The sequence below is a fragment of the Protopterus annectens genome, chromosome 1.part0, assembly GCF_019279795.1.
Source record: "Protopterus annectens isolate FY-2018-M chromosome 1.part0, PAN1.0, whole genome shotgun sequence".
Classification (NCBI taxonomy): Eukaryota; Metazoa; Chordata; order Ceratodontiformes; family Protopteridae; genus Protopterus; species Protopterus annectens.
The window spans coordinates 1,529,603,407-1,529,617,522 of record NC_056725.1 but is presented as its reverse complement, the minus strand read 5'-3'; the positions used below and the strand labels follow the sequence as shown (position 1 = coordinate 1,529,617,522).

Genomic DNA, 14,116 nt, shown 5'->3' with positions numbered 1-14,116 from the left:
TATCATTTGTATTGATTATATGTACTGGTTATAGTTAAAGCAATGTTCTTGTAAATGTTTGCATTTACTTTCATAACTGTCAGTGTCTCTTTGGGAGCCTGATAGCTTGATGACTGTTTTCCTGAGAATGCCAATACAACAAAGTAATTTTGCTGAAAACCACTTTTGCCATTAATGGTCTTTGCAGTTTTTCCCAATTAATTGTGACTATGAATTATGTATAAGTTTGGTGTTGTGGCGGTGTCGCAATCAACCAGTTGAGGTACACACTTTTGTGAATTAACTCACACTGTATTGCCGATTTCTTTTTTATTTGACTAATATAAGAACTCTAAAGGTTTCATTACTGTTAAGGGATCATTAACCTAAGTTGTGATGACGTGTGTGTGTGTGTGTGTGTGTGTGTGTGTGTGTGTGTGTGTGTGTGTGTGTGTGTTAGAGAGAGAGAATGAAAGTGGTAGACAGAATTAAACTATTAGCACAGATTATGTCTGCAGACATTTTCAGTTCTCTCTTCATAGTCAGAAGTTGGTGTGCCATATCAGAATGGGCATATTTGATTTTTACAGACTAGATGCAAAAGGTTACTGACACTTTATCAGCATAATGAAGATCAATATTTTTACTTTCTGAGAAGTATTTTCTTATTATTTTGCAAAATTCTGCCTACAAAGTCTTTATATTAAGTCCACATCAAATATGCATATTTGTTTTCTCTTACACAGGGAAATGTATATGATAAAAAATGTAAGAATATTAACACAATCTGAAATTTTACATTATACCTGGTTTCTAAAGATAAAAGTTATATGACTTATCATCATGTTGCAAGTAAACCTACTTTGAGGAATATAAGCATATTATTTTCTCACTGCATTAGAAATTGTAGATATATATATATATATATATATATATATATATATATATATATATATATATATATGGGTTTACTTTACATGATCGACTTTTCTCAAAGTCGTAATTCATAAGGCCAAGACCATATAATCGACTTTTGAAAAGCCAAAAATGTAAAGTAAACACAAAAACAGAAAATATCGCTGTCACAAGCAGGGTGACATCCAAGATGATCTCATCGTCATTGTTTCCGTTCCTTCATCGAGTGTGTGATGTAACGTTGAACCCCCACCTGTTGTGGCTGTAACATTATCAATATATTAAAGCATTAAATACATACTGGCATGCATACGTAGGATCAAATTCATGTCAGTACGAGCCTTAGAAACTGACAAACAGCAGTGACTGCAGAAAAATCACTGTACAATAAACATTTTGCTGTCAGTTGTCTTCACACTGATACAAAATTATCAAAACACACAAACTAATACAAATAAATAAATACAATAATAAATACAAACTTTGTGCATTTATGTGAACAATAGTCTAGTGGATTTTACTCTTATTTTATGCAGTAGCCATCTTAGGTTCATTCTTACTGTACTTATATTTACTTTAGTACCACATGGCTGAACCTAAAAATTATCCATTGGGATCAGTGTTATAACCCTGGTTAGCAAATACCTAAATAAACACATAAATAGACACATACATAAATAAACATACATATGCACAAGGCATGTTTAATTTTTTATAAAAGTGCTAATTTACTTTTATATATTGTGAGATAAAAGTGACATTAAAAATTACCTTTAATTGAAATTCAAGATTAAGATACTCTATTGCCTGTAAGGGTGGGAGCACAATCTATGAATGTTTTATACTTGAGTACTCCACATAGCCATCCAGAAAATTGCACTGGAATTCTAATCTTTTGGAAATGCAGGAATTTATTTACAAGAATCAAATATAAATAAAAACAATCAACAGATTTGTTACAGCATGCAGAAAGTTGTGTAGACTTCTTGAAGCTTAAATGTTTGTTATTCATTATGGATTTGATTCACTTACTGGTGGTGACATTAATAATTACATGGAGTTTATTGGCACCTCACTGCCAGCAGACACAATACCTGGGTTAAATGAGACTACAAATATTAAATGCTGACTTAAATAAGAATATTTACTATAAATATTATGTTAACTCATTTCAAATATCACACATAATACTCAAATATTTTTATGATTGATTTTATTTATTAAGAAGGGTATATTTACAAGAAAGTTTAAGTGTATGTTTATGGTGTTTTAAATTGGTCATATGATTATCAACTTTTCAATCACTTGGGTTTGAAAAGTTACTTACGGCATATTATCTGTACATTTGCTCTGAAGAAGTTCTAATTAAAGAACAAAATCACCAAAGAAATTTAGCTGTCTATTGTGGTTTGTGGTTTGATTCAGTGGGTGTTTTTGTCTTTTTATTAGGCTTGGTACAGTCATTTGGTTCAGTACTGAGGGAGAAATACATCACCTGAGGCTCTGAAGATGAAGGACCAGTAGTAGTTATAGTGGCCTCATAAGGATAACTCATTATTGTCTTCCTATCCTAAAAAAGCAGGCTGCATTTGGATCAGCATACACAGTGTTGCCCAACATTTCCTCACTCTCTGTATGGATACAATTATGTCATCACATTAACGCTTTTTAAACAGTAAGTAAAGTTTTGCTTGTTACATGACTTATGCTGATCAAAAAGCTGAAAAAGGCTCTCAAATGCACAATATAGCATCTAAAACACCATAGGCCCCAAGACCCTCCCCTGCCTAATTTAACTATTTCTTCTGAAGAAAACTTACCTTAAGGATCTCCCTTAGAGATATGGGGTATTTTTTTACCCAATTACAATTTCAAAATAAATGACATCTGTTCTTGCACATGCGATCATGCTAAACTGAGATAGCTCCTGTTCTGTGACCTTCAAACAAATTACAGAGCAGCATTTTTTAAAGTAACAAGATATTACAAAAAAGAATCCTACTCTTATAACCCCAAAATATGAGCCATATTCCAGACAGATGATAGAGTGCTTCGAAGCACTCCAGACTTCCTTAACTAATGCCCTAATTCCCACCTCTACAAGATGGCTCAATGATATCTTCTGATTCTAATGAGGATGACCAGTTTATTTTTATACAGACTACAGTGTATCATGAATGAATGAATTGGAATATGCCTTTTACAGTTATTAGGGATTTTCAGTTTATACGTCTGTAATAAAACCAGTTACTTCCTATGCTCTTGTTCAGTTATTACCAAACATACTCATTGTGTTGTTATTCTTCGTATAGGCTTTCAAACAAGTTTAACTTATACTTTGAAAAACAGTATAGCAACAACAGAAGTACATATCAATAAGTAGCAGGAATTGCTAAAAAGCTGAAATTTATCTGTACCAAACATTTATACTACCTGCAATAAAACTTTTGGCCCAGGTTATGTCTGGGAAAATCCATTTATATTAGCCCAGTCATTCATAAAACAAACAAAAAAAAAACAAAACAAACAAACAAACAGACAAAAAATATGTGTGTGTGTGTGTGTGTGTGTGTGTGTGTGTGTGTGTGTGTGTGTGTGTGTGTGTGTGTGTGTGTGTGTGTGTGTGTGTGTGTGTGTGTATGTGTGTGTGCGTGTGTGTGTATACAGGTCTCTATCAGTTGATCGAGTTTTCAAAAACTTGAAATTCATATGGTCAAGACCATATGATCCAGTTTTTTAAATGAATGGAGATTGTGGTACAGTCCAGATTGGAAAAAACATACCCTTTTCATCACTAGCGCGATATCAGAGTTGCTATATTTAATTTGCAGGGGGGTCTGGGGGCACAGAATGTCTTCTCCCCCTGCAAAAATGTAAAAAAGGTTGATTTTTGGGGGGATTTTTTTTAATGTTCAACCATTGAAATTTTGAGTTTCTGAAAAGTTGATCATCTGACATAGACTTATATATATATATATATATATATATATATATTATGTGAGTGTGTGTGTGTGTGTGTGTGTGTGTGTGTGTGTGTGTGTGTGTGCGCGCAAGTGTGAGTGTGGGTGTGTATGGCTCTACTTCAGAAGACTGGCAAACAAAATGACTGAATCCCAAAAGACTGAAAATTCAAAATACTGAATACATTTTTAATGCAGGGGCAAGCCCCTTTTGCACCCCTCATGTAGGGGGTTGCGCCCCCCCCCGCTACTTAAATATATCAACTCCAAGATTGCACTTCATTACACTAAGTGCAATCTCGGAGTTGGTATATTTTGGTCAACCAGAGACCTTTGATGTTGGAACTGACCTCAGAGACATAGGTACCAAAAAGGATTAGCCCCAGCAACAAGGCCTGCGGGACTCTGCTAGTGACAGGCTTTTTTGTAGACTCCCCTATCTTGACTTTTTGTGTCCTATCTGTGAGCCAACTGTTTTCTAAGAATTGGATGCAAAACAGTCTTAAATGACAGCAAATCTTTCTGAAATTATTCACAAATATACTTCAAAGCATCAGAATACAATATTTTAAGAAAGTGCTTAAGAATATGTTATTTCAGCAATTATCATTGATATATTTAGCACCAGAATGCAATATTTTACGAAAGTCCTTAAGAATATATTACTTGCAGCAATTATCAATGATATATTAAAAGCGTCAATGTCTCAAACAGAATCATATAGTAAATGTTACATATTAAGTAATTACTTTTAAAGGGTGATTATACTATGGGCTGTTATAGCCCTCCAGAGACAGTAACAAAAACACTTTGATGAATGGAGTAGCATCCTACCATAGTTGTTAGGCAAGATACGCATTGTGTAATTTGTTACAGTTTAATGTTTGTTCATATTTATTTTAAGTTATTTGAACAAGTGTTTCACAAACTAAAAAATATTGATTACTATACTGACGAACATTCAGTATATTTCAATGCTTAGGAATCAATTAAAATCAGCAACTTAAATTTCACACATTTAATATTTTTTGCATCAAATTCTTAAATAACAAAAATGTGCATATAAATGATTTGAGTATATCTCAGTTTGTTAGCATTCCTGTTGTTAAGAGATGTATTTTAAGAGGAGATGGATTTCATACACATAAGAAATGTATAAAAAGGGCAATATTTTTGCCATGCTCATGGGGATAACCTTACTAAAAATACCTTAGAAATAGCTGTGATACAATTTTCCATAAGCAACCTAGTGAAGTATCAGATGCATTTCTGAATATGTTATAATAAAATTCTTTATGATCCTTTAGTGATTTTTTTTAACAATTCCTCATTCCTTCTCCATCCATTCCAAAGGCAAGTTCATATTTAAGCAGGGCGATAATGCCTAAAATGAAATTTTGAAATAGACAGTAGTGAGACCAGTACCTGCAAAATCTGACTTACTTTTATAAATGCATGGCAATGCGTGTTGCTCCTCCCTTCTTCAATTTCTATTTGTCTGTACTTTAAGTTGGGAAAGGTAGAATGGAGGATAAGGTGGTTAATACCAAACACCATACTTCATTATCTTTCTGTTGTAGCACAGTTGAAAACATAAATTAGCCATGAAGAATTATGAGTTATTCCCTTTCACCTGCAGAACTAGCAAACCTTAAATGACACCTTTAGCAAACAATTCACATTTTCTCCTTAAAGTACCTAATCTCCATGCAGAGAGATAGAAGAATGCTTCCACTATGAGTGCATGAACCTGAATACACCAAGGATCAGTATCCTTGTATAGGATTAGCTTAAATAAATGACTGAAAATAACACTTTTATAACTGTTTTTGGAGGGGTCAATCCCCCCTTCACTCCTGATGTGAGGAGCAATCCCCTACACAACCTAAACTTATATATACTGAATACATGGTTGTACAATCTTGAAGAGGGGAGAATACCCCCAGAAAAGGCATCATTGCTGGCAGAACTCTCTGATACTGATTTCCAGTGAAGGTGCTCCAATTATCAACAGATTGATCCTTTGGCAACTGAAGCTAGAGTGTTCAATCTCTGTCTACCACTAGGGTAATGAGAAAAGAGCATTCTTTATTTTTGTTTTCACTATAGGTCCATAAATAAGGACTTTTGGTTTGCAGTTCAAGCATGAAGGAATGCAGCACACACAGGTCTCACTCATTTCAACAGTAAGGATCAGAATGAAAATATTTTGTTGCGCTTCCAACCTAGATAGCCATGATATATCTGTGATTTATTCTGTAAGTATTTTCACAAGTTGCTATGCATAAATTCTTTGCATTTTGATCACAAAGAATACCTGTTTCTTTTCAGTTTAAAAGCTTTAACTTATGTTTTTTTTTCTGCACACATTACTTTGAAAGTAATGCATTATATAGATTGGGCTTGTTAAAATCCATTAAGTGTACAGAGAAGGAACTTATATTTTGCATGTTTTCAGACATTTCCTAAAAATAAGTAATTTTACTCATTTCAATGAATTTAACAGGACGTGCCGTTTTTTCTCATTGGGTGTCAGAGTTAGAGCAATACTAAGCACTGCAGCTAGGGCTGTGTTAATTTGGTGGCTATGTTTATGTCTGAACTTAGGGGCTAGAGTTGTTTTAAGTGTTGACAGTCCTAAGGCTATAGCTACAGCAAGGGCTATGCTAAATATATTAGTTATAGTTAATGTTAATAGTATAATTATTTTATCAGGTGTGGTGTTTATTCTTATATGTACAAGGTGTCACCACAACTCTTCTACATATTTAGAACCTCTGTTTAGTTCAAAATACAATGCTGGACAGTAAACACCTTCCACTTTCACACTATCTGCATCCTCCCTACACTATGGAAAATACTTGAAAAAGTAATCTACCACCAGCTGTCCACTAACATCCAACAGTACAACCTCCTCACTCTTAAACATGGATTCTGGGCTGGTCAGAGCACAGTGACAGCACTATGGTCACTTACAGATGAGATATTTCTCAATATGGAAAAAGGAAATCTTCCAAAAGCTGTCTTCATTGACCTTACCAAAGCTTTTGATGAAATTCACCACTTTCTGCTCCTCAACTCCCTCCAAGAAATCAGGGTTAGCTCTAATACTGTCACCTGGTTCCAACATTTCTTAACAAATAGGTATTTTAGAGTCAGAATAGGTCCATCCCCATGTTTGTCAGCACCTGTTATCAGAGGAGTGCCCCAGGAATTCAGTCTCACCCCACTTTTGCTTGCAATCTTTATTAACCAGCTGCCCTCGGATCTCCCTAACATTCCTGTTATTCGTTATGCATATTCTTAGCTCAAGTCTGTCACATTCAGGTATTCAAACCCAGCTTCTGTCTGATCTCCACTCTCTTAATTCTTTGCAAAACAGTGATAAGCTACTTCTAAACCCATCTAAAACAATAAAGTATATCTGGACCTTCAGAAAAGCTGAAGAAGACTGATAAAAACTGATTTCAATAGTTGCCCAACTGAAGCAATCACATCCTTTAAATACTTTGGTTTATGGCTAGACCAGTCATTTAACTTCAAAAAACAACTTGAAAACACTAGAAAAAAGATCAGTTCTCTTTTATTCTGGTCCTGGAAAATATCTTACTTTATCAGCAGACCAGCTTAAGCTGCAATAGTCCAAGGAGTCCTCCTTGCTCAACTTGAATATGGGCTCTCCATTATAGCAACAGCCTCTAAAAAATCTGATCCAGTCTACAGTCCATTGAAAAGAAAATATGCCAATTCATTTCCAGTCCCCACCAGGAACATCACTGCATCACCCTCTTCAAGGCCAAATGGCTACCAGTCTCCTACAGAGTTGAGCTACTAGGATATTTTGTTTTCAAACTACTTCAGCCAGGTACCTTCCCACCTTTTGCAGCCAAACTCCACAATAAAACCACACCCTGCAACCTCTGCAACCTCTTCCAGTAACCTCCCTGTCTCCAAACACCTCAAACTAAATCCAACATTCCTTTTCCATTCTTGCACCCAAGCTCTGGCGGTCCATCCCCTTCATCATAAAAAGTCTTCTCTTTCCCAGCCTTCACAGCTCAACTCGTAAGATACGTCCATCAGAAATTTGACTGCAAATGCTTTTCCACTGGGCACATAACTTAACTCCCTGCTCACCTGCATCACTCCTACTTTGGCCCAGTATCCTCAGGGGCTGCTTCCTTCTCATATTTACTGCTACAATTAATTCACATTTGTTTTTCTACTCTGCTAATATTATTTACATATTGCATCAATTGTCTATGGGATTATCTACCTTCTGTGATTACTCTGCATTAGTGAATTTGTTCTGTTTTCTTTTTTGTGAATCTCTTCATCCAGGCTGTGTCTGCAAATGGTAAACAAACTAAACTGAAATAATAAAAATAAAAATGTATTTTTTTCCTGTATGTATTTTTTGAACTACATAGCTGGCATGATTTAAACAGACATTTTTTTTTTCATCGTGATCAAGGTCAAAAGACAGCTTTAGTGCATAAGCTTACATTACTCACACATTCAGATTATCTCAAACTATGAGACCATCAGCAGCATGCAAGTTTTAGTCCTGTTAAGCAGAACATGCACATAATATTATATTATTAGGCTACCGGAATGAAGGACCTAGTCCTATGAAGGGATGATCAAAAACACTTAAATTGAAAGTTGTGTTTACTGTAAAAAAAATGTGATATTGCTTCTGAAAACTAATTATTTGTCTATTGGGGGAGGGGTTAGCTGTCACCTCCACTCCTTCTAATTTGTTAGCACTAATCAGCTTAATTTAATCAATCTGAGGGATGCTGTACCTTAAGGAAAATGCAAGCATTAGCATTAGTGGTCTCTTTTATCAAATGTACATTTTACTAAGTGCTATTATTAAAATGATAGGTTTTCACACAGCAACTAGGATACAATAGCATTACAGTACACAGCACATATATGTGCATGATATTCATTGTAACATATTCCATTTAAATTGTTCCATCTAAATCAGCAAATTGTCCACTTACTTGACACCTGGGACACTCCTGCATAATATCTTACACAAGCTAAAGAATAATTGAAGTGCAAGAGCCCAGTGTTAGATCCAGTTAACTTCACATATGACTTACTTAGTAAATGATAATATTATCCTACTGTTTGCATACTAAGGCATTATACATCATGGTCTACCTTAACTTTCACACAAGATGCAAGACATTTTACTATGCTAGTTGCAATAGAGCTTTGCTTAGATTATTTCAGAACAGGATAGGATTAGATCTGAATTGGAGTATAATTAGGCTGGAGTTAAAATTGGTTGTTATAATAAAGGCAACTGTTGGGTTGTTCATACATTTCTACATCCTATTTTTAATATCATGGCTACCCTTGTCTTTGAACTGACTGGCACTGTCATATCATTTCTGTTTTTATGATCATGATTTTATAATTCAGATGAAGAGATATTTTATGACTGTATTATTCCTAAGTTTACTTGCATTTTCCTGTTGCAGCCAAGCAACTTTGATCCATATGATGATACATTTACTGTAAGAATTTTTATGGTCCACTAAGCCAGAGAAAAGTAAGTTTTTTTTGTAAATTCACTGGGGAAGGTTTTAGTCTGCTATTTGCTTCATAAGCAGATATAAGTTAGGTGAATACATATTTTTGCCCTGTATATCTCTGCAAAATATCTAGAAACATAGGGGGTGGGTACAAGTGTGAGGACCTATACAGTCTTTGATTAAAGAGTCTTCTCTCTCATAGAAGGATTGAGAGATCTGCTTACAGACTCATTAGCATTTTCATCTGATTAATAAGCTAAGCAGACATAACATGCTGTTTTCATGGTGATGCAGTGCATGTGAGTGCAGGTCATTGTCCACAGATCAGGAACCCTATATGCTCCTAGCTTAAGCATACACCATTTCTGAGAAAAGGCATGAGTATAATCTGTGACATAAAATATGATCCTGTCTGCTTAGGGATGCTAACAGTAGGAGACTCATATCAGTCCGCTAATAAAACTGTATGAGTGCATAAACACAATGCCTGAAAGGGAGAGGTATGTGTGGATTTGATGACCTCAGAAGAAAATCTAAATCCTGCATCTTCTCCACCCTGAAAATAAGTAATCATGATAGCATTAAATGTAGTCTACAAATAAGATTATCTCATAGTTACCTTAACTCCAAAACATAACAAAAAATAATTAAGCAATACAAAAAGAAAAACAAAATTATCTGGTGGAACAGTGATGAATAAGTATAAATGGACTACATTCTCAGGTGAGGGATACTTTATATGGTTCAATTAAATCAAGGCATACTTTGCATTTTAATAGAATGTACCAGTCACTATTTAGGCATTATATATTTATGATCTAATTACGGGTTGTGCACATCTTCCAAAAAGGACAAAGTTTGATTTCCTTAAACAATGCTCAGATGGTGCCGGACTCTTTGTGAATAGCTTACCTTCTTTTCATACTTGGTTGTTTGTTAAGAAAAAGACTTTTGCATAATATGTGTTAAAAAGTCATTAGTAGAGATAACAAAGTATTCAGCAAAATATATTAAGAAATATATACTAAAAGAACTGTACACTGTCAAAAAAGTTGTCTAAACACTTATAAATCCATAAAACGTTTTGGACATAAAAGTAAAATCACTTCACTTTGTGTAGTAGCTTTGAAATATTTTCATCCAGCAGTTGAAATCTTTTAATCCAGCTGTAAAAAATATCCACCAAGACAACAGTATAAGAAAACTTGAAATAAATCTGAAATAAAATGAGACACTTGTATTTAAGTGCCTTTGTTCATAGTCAAGTTCATTTTACAGTTATTTAACAGTCGAACTTCTTCAGCATTTCTGAAAAAGTTCGACTGTTAAATAACTGTAAAAGGAAGTTGACAATGAGCGAAAGAGCTTAAATGCAAGTGTTCCATTTTATTTAAATTTATTTCAAGTTTTCGTATACTGTTGTCTCGGTGGACATTTATTACAGCTGGATTAAAAGATTTCATCTGCTGGATGAAAAGATTTCAAAGCTACTACATGAAGTAAAGTGATTTTACTTTCATGTCCAAAAAGTTTTATGGATTTATATTAAGAAATATAATTTGGCTTTTTATAACAACAGAAAAATAAATAGAGACAACAAAAAGAAAAAAATCTAGTTAGACCAGGCCTGTCTATATTTCATAATTTAAAGAAAATAACGCATGGTGCCATATTTCTAGGACCTGGTATACTTTATCAACATTGTCATACAGCAAATTAATTTTGTTTTATAAGCAAAATATTTTAGGAAAAAGAGTAAACACATTAAACATCTCTTTGCATACTGTTGTTTTATCTCATTATATACTTATTTTTTTGTAATTATATGTTATTTCTGAAATATAGTTAGTTTAATAAGATTCACTTGAGTGGGCAGGTATTCACAGTGATACTGGAACAAACTGAAAAAAAACAGAAGCTCTGTCAGGCTTAGGCAATGACTTGTATGGCTGCCATTGATTTCAGGCTTTATAATTTGTTGTCAAGATGCTAGTCATAAAAGAGTTGTTTCAGAGGTTAATGGAAATTACTTTACATAATTGTAGTTTAGGCACTTTATAAGGAACCAATTGATAGAGTAGTTTCACAGAAGGAATAAGCAACCATTCAGCATGGTATTAACATAACTCACACCTAGAACTCAAAATAGTGTTTACGGTGAATGGAAAAAAAACTCATAGTTATTATGCACTGGGTGTAGATTCAAAAGGCACATATTGCATATTCAATACAAGGACAGACACTTACCAGAAGACTGGTTATGAATACTAAATTGTGACAGTAGAATATGCTGTAACAGGCATTTTGCCAGAAAGTATAAACTAGAAAGTGCAGTCGAAGAACTGGTGGTTCAAGAAAGTTAACTGAAGCAGAAATTGAGGGTTAGCAGCTAAAAGGAAGAGGCGACCAAATCTCACAATCTATTTTCATTAAGGTTGAATATTTAAGTGTAATGGTCAGAGAAACTTATTTATAGCTCTCAAAAAAATCATTTTCATGCAATGAAATCAGAAAACTATAATTGTGATTTTTAATTATAATTTCTGGTCTTTACCATGAATTCATTACAGCTTTCCAGTGCATTTATCTTTATACATATATATATATATATATATATATATATATATATATATATATATATATATATATATATCTTTATATATATATATATAGACAGATATATATATTATATAAAGCTAAATTATTGTAAGTATTAAGTAGGAGAAGAAATGGGTCTACTACAAGTGCTTGCATGCTACTAGCTAATGATATACCTGCTTGCTGCTACTTGCTCTAATTGACAAGTGCCCTAACCTCCAGTAACCCAGTTCTACTGAATTACCTAGCCCTCCCACCAACCAACCCTACTGATATGCATAGCTCTACCAGAACCCTACATCTCATCCAAAACTCCATCTTGGTCCCTATTCTAACCATAACACTTCCCTCTTTAAACCTAAAGTCCCTGATGACATCCTAATAATAAAACTCCATTTCTGCTTCCATACCTTAAATTCGCCTCCACTCCCTCAACCTAAAACTCCCTTACCACTCCTTAAACCTAAATTCCTCGATTATTCCCTAACCTTAAAATCACCTCCTGCTCTGTAAACCTAAATTTCCCCACTCCTTAAACAGATATCCCTGCCTGAAACAAATCCCCACCCTGTACCCCCACCTCCCTCTAACTCCTTTCCCATGGGTACCCCACTAACCTTGTCTGAACTAGGCTACTATGTTCAGGCAAAGGTATGACAGCTCCACTCTGTCCCTACAGCTACAGTACCTTGCCCAAATGTATTCATATTTAAGTATGATCAGCCAGCCATGTACGCTGCAAGACACCCAAGTCCTAGGCTGATAGTGGTATTCGAGCACCTGAGATACGATCGCTTGTAGTAAGTCAAGACGAAATACATACACGTAGAGTGAATGAATGTTCTGGTCTAAATTGCCAAGTTTCATGAAAATCCTGTGTATTCCTAATATTTAGACACCAAAATTCATGATTTTTTTTTTGTTCCTGGAAAATTTGAAAAATCAGGGTCCAGGATGCAAAAGCTAAAATATTGGTAACATATGCAAACTTACATCACTGCTGAAAAGTTCTACTGTAAAAATGTACAGAAAGGGGATTTGTTTCATTTGATTTAAAAAGGAAGTGTATAGACCACACACACACACACACACACACAGACACACACACGCACACACACAAACACACACACACACACACACAAACACACACACACACACACACACACACACACACACAGAAGCCAGCCACACTCACTGAGTTTATATAACATCTAAACATCTGTCAGGTACTTAGAAACTGCACCAGCACTGATTTTCTGTAGAAGACAGTGCCATGGTGATCTGGGAGCTCAGCATTCGAGTCGTGAACTGAGTCAGGTTTGAATTTGATGACATGTAGGGAAGCCAAAATTAGTGGTTCGGTATTTACAGGCCTTTCCTGCAGACAAAACTTTTGATAATCAAGTCTAGCTGATTAAAATGAGTAATATTAAATTAAAGTAAATGCACATGATGTATCTTATTAGAACGTAAAAATGAAAAAATATTACATAACAATTTTTTTTTATCTGCATTCAGAAATTGGCATTTCCAGAAACACCTGAAATGTATACGCTTTAATTAAAATTAAGATTATATCAGTAGTTGTATAATAAGATCAAAGCATAGATATCTCTAATAAATTTAGTTGTAATTCCCCCCATAGTGTTACACATACCCCAGCCAGAACAAATGTTAAACAAAGAGCAGTATAGTGAATAAAGCTGTACCCCCTCTCGACACATGCATAAAAAAGTGAATTTCACATTTGACTTCTAGTGACATTTCATATTCTTAAAACATAAAATATCACCCAAACTTACCTGCATGTAAGAAAAGGAAAAGTAGTGTGATCCTTATGTGGGCAGTCATTTTGAGGACTGAAGTGCTATGCTCCAAAGACCACTTTTGTAAATGAAAGATACACAAAAGAAGAGTTCATCATGTAAACAAAACTAGTAGTCAATCATTGTCTAACTGATGCCAGAGCCAAGATTGCAAATGTTTCCTTACATGGGACATTCTGATAACCTTTCCTTGCATTTGATGCCTATTTTGTTAGCTGTGTTAGCTATAAAAGAAAATAAAATGCATCTCGTTCTGCTGGTTGAATTAACTATAAAGGAAAAAGAT

At 34.5% G+C, this 14,116-nt stretch overlaps 1 protein-coding gene across 1 annotated transcript in view; it reads right to left on the bottom strand.

Moving 5' to 3' along the window:
• PLG (plasminogen) overlaps window positions 1-13,895 on the bottom strand; it is a 791,307-nt gene extending 777,412 nt beyond the window's left edge. Inside the window, exon 1 of the mRNA XM_044067896.1 lies at window positions 13,807-13,895. Within this exon, the coding sequence (XP_043923831.1) occupies window positions 13,807-13,855 (49 nt within the window). The 5' untranslated portion in view covers window positions 13,856-13,895. The remainder of the gene's footprint in view (window positions 1-13,806) is intronic.
• Between the last annotated feature and the right edge of the window lie 221 nt (window positions 13,896-14,116).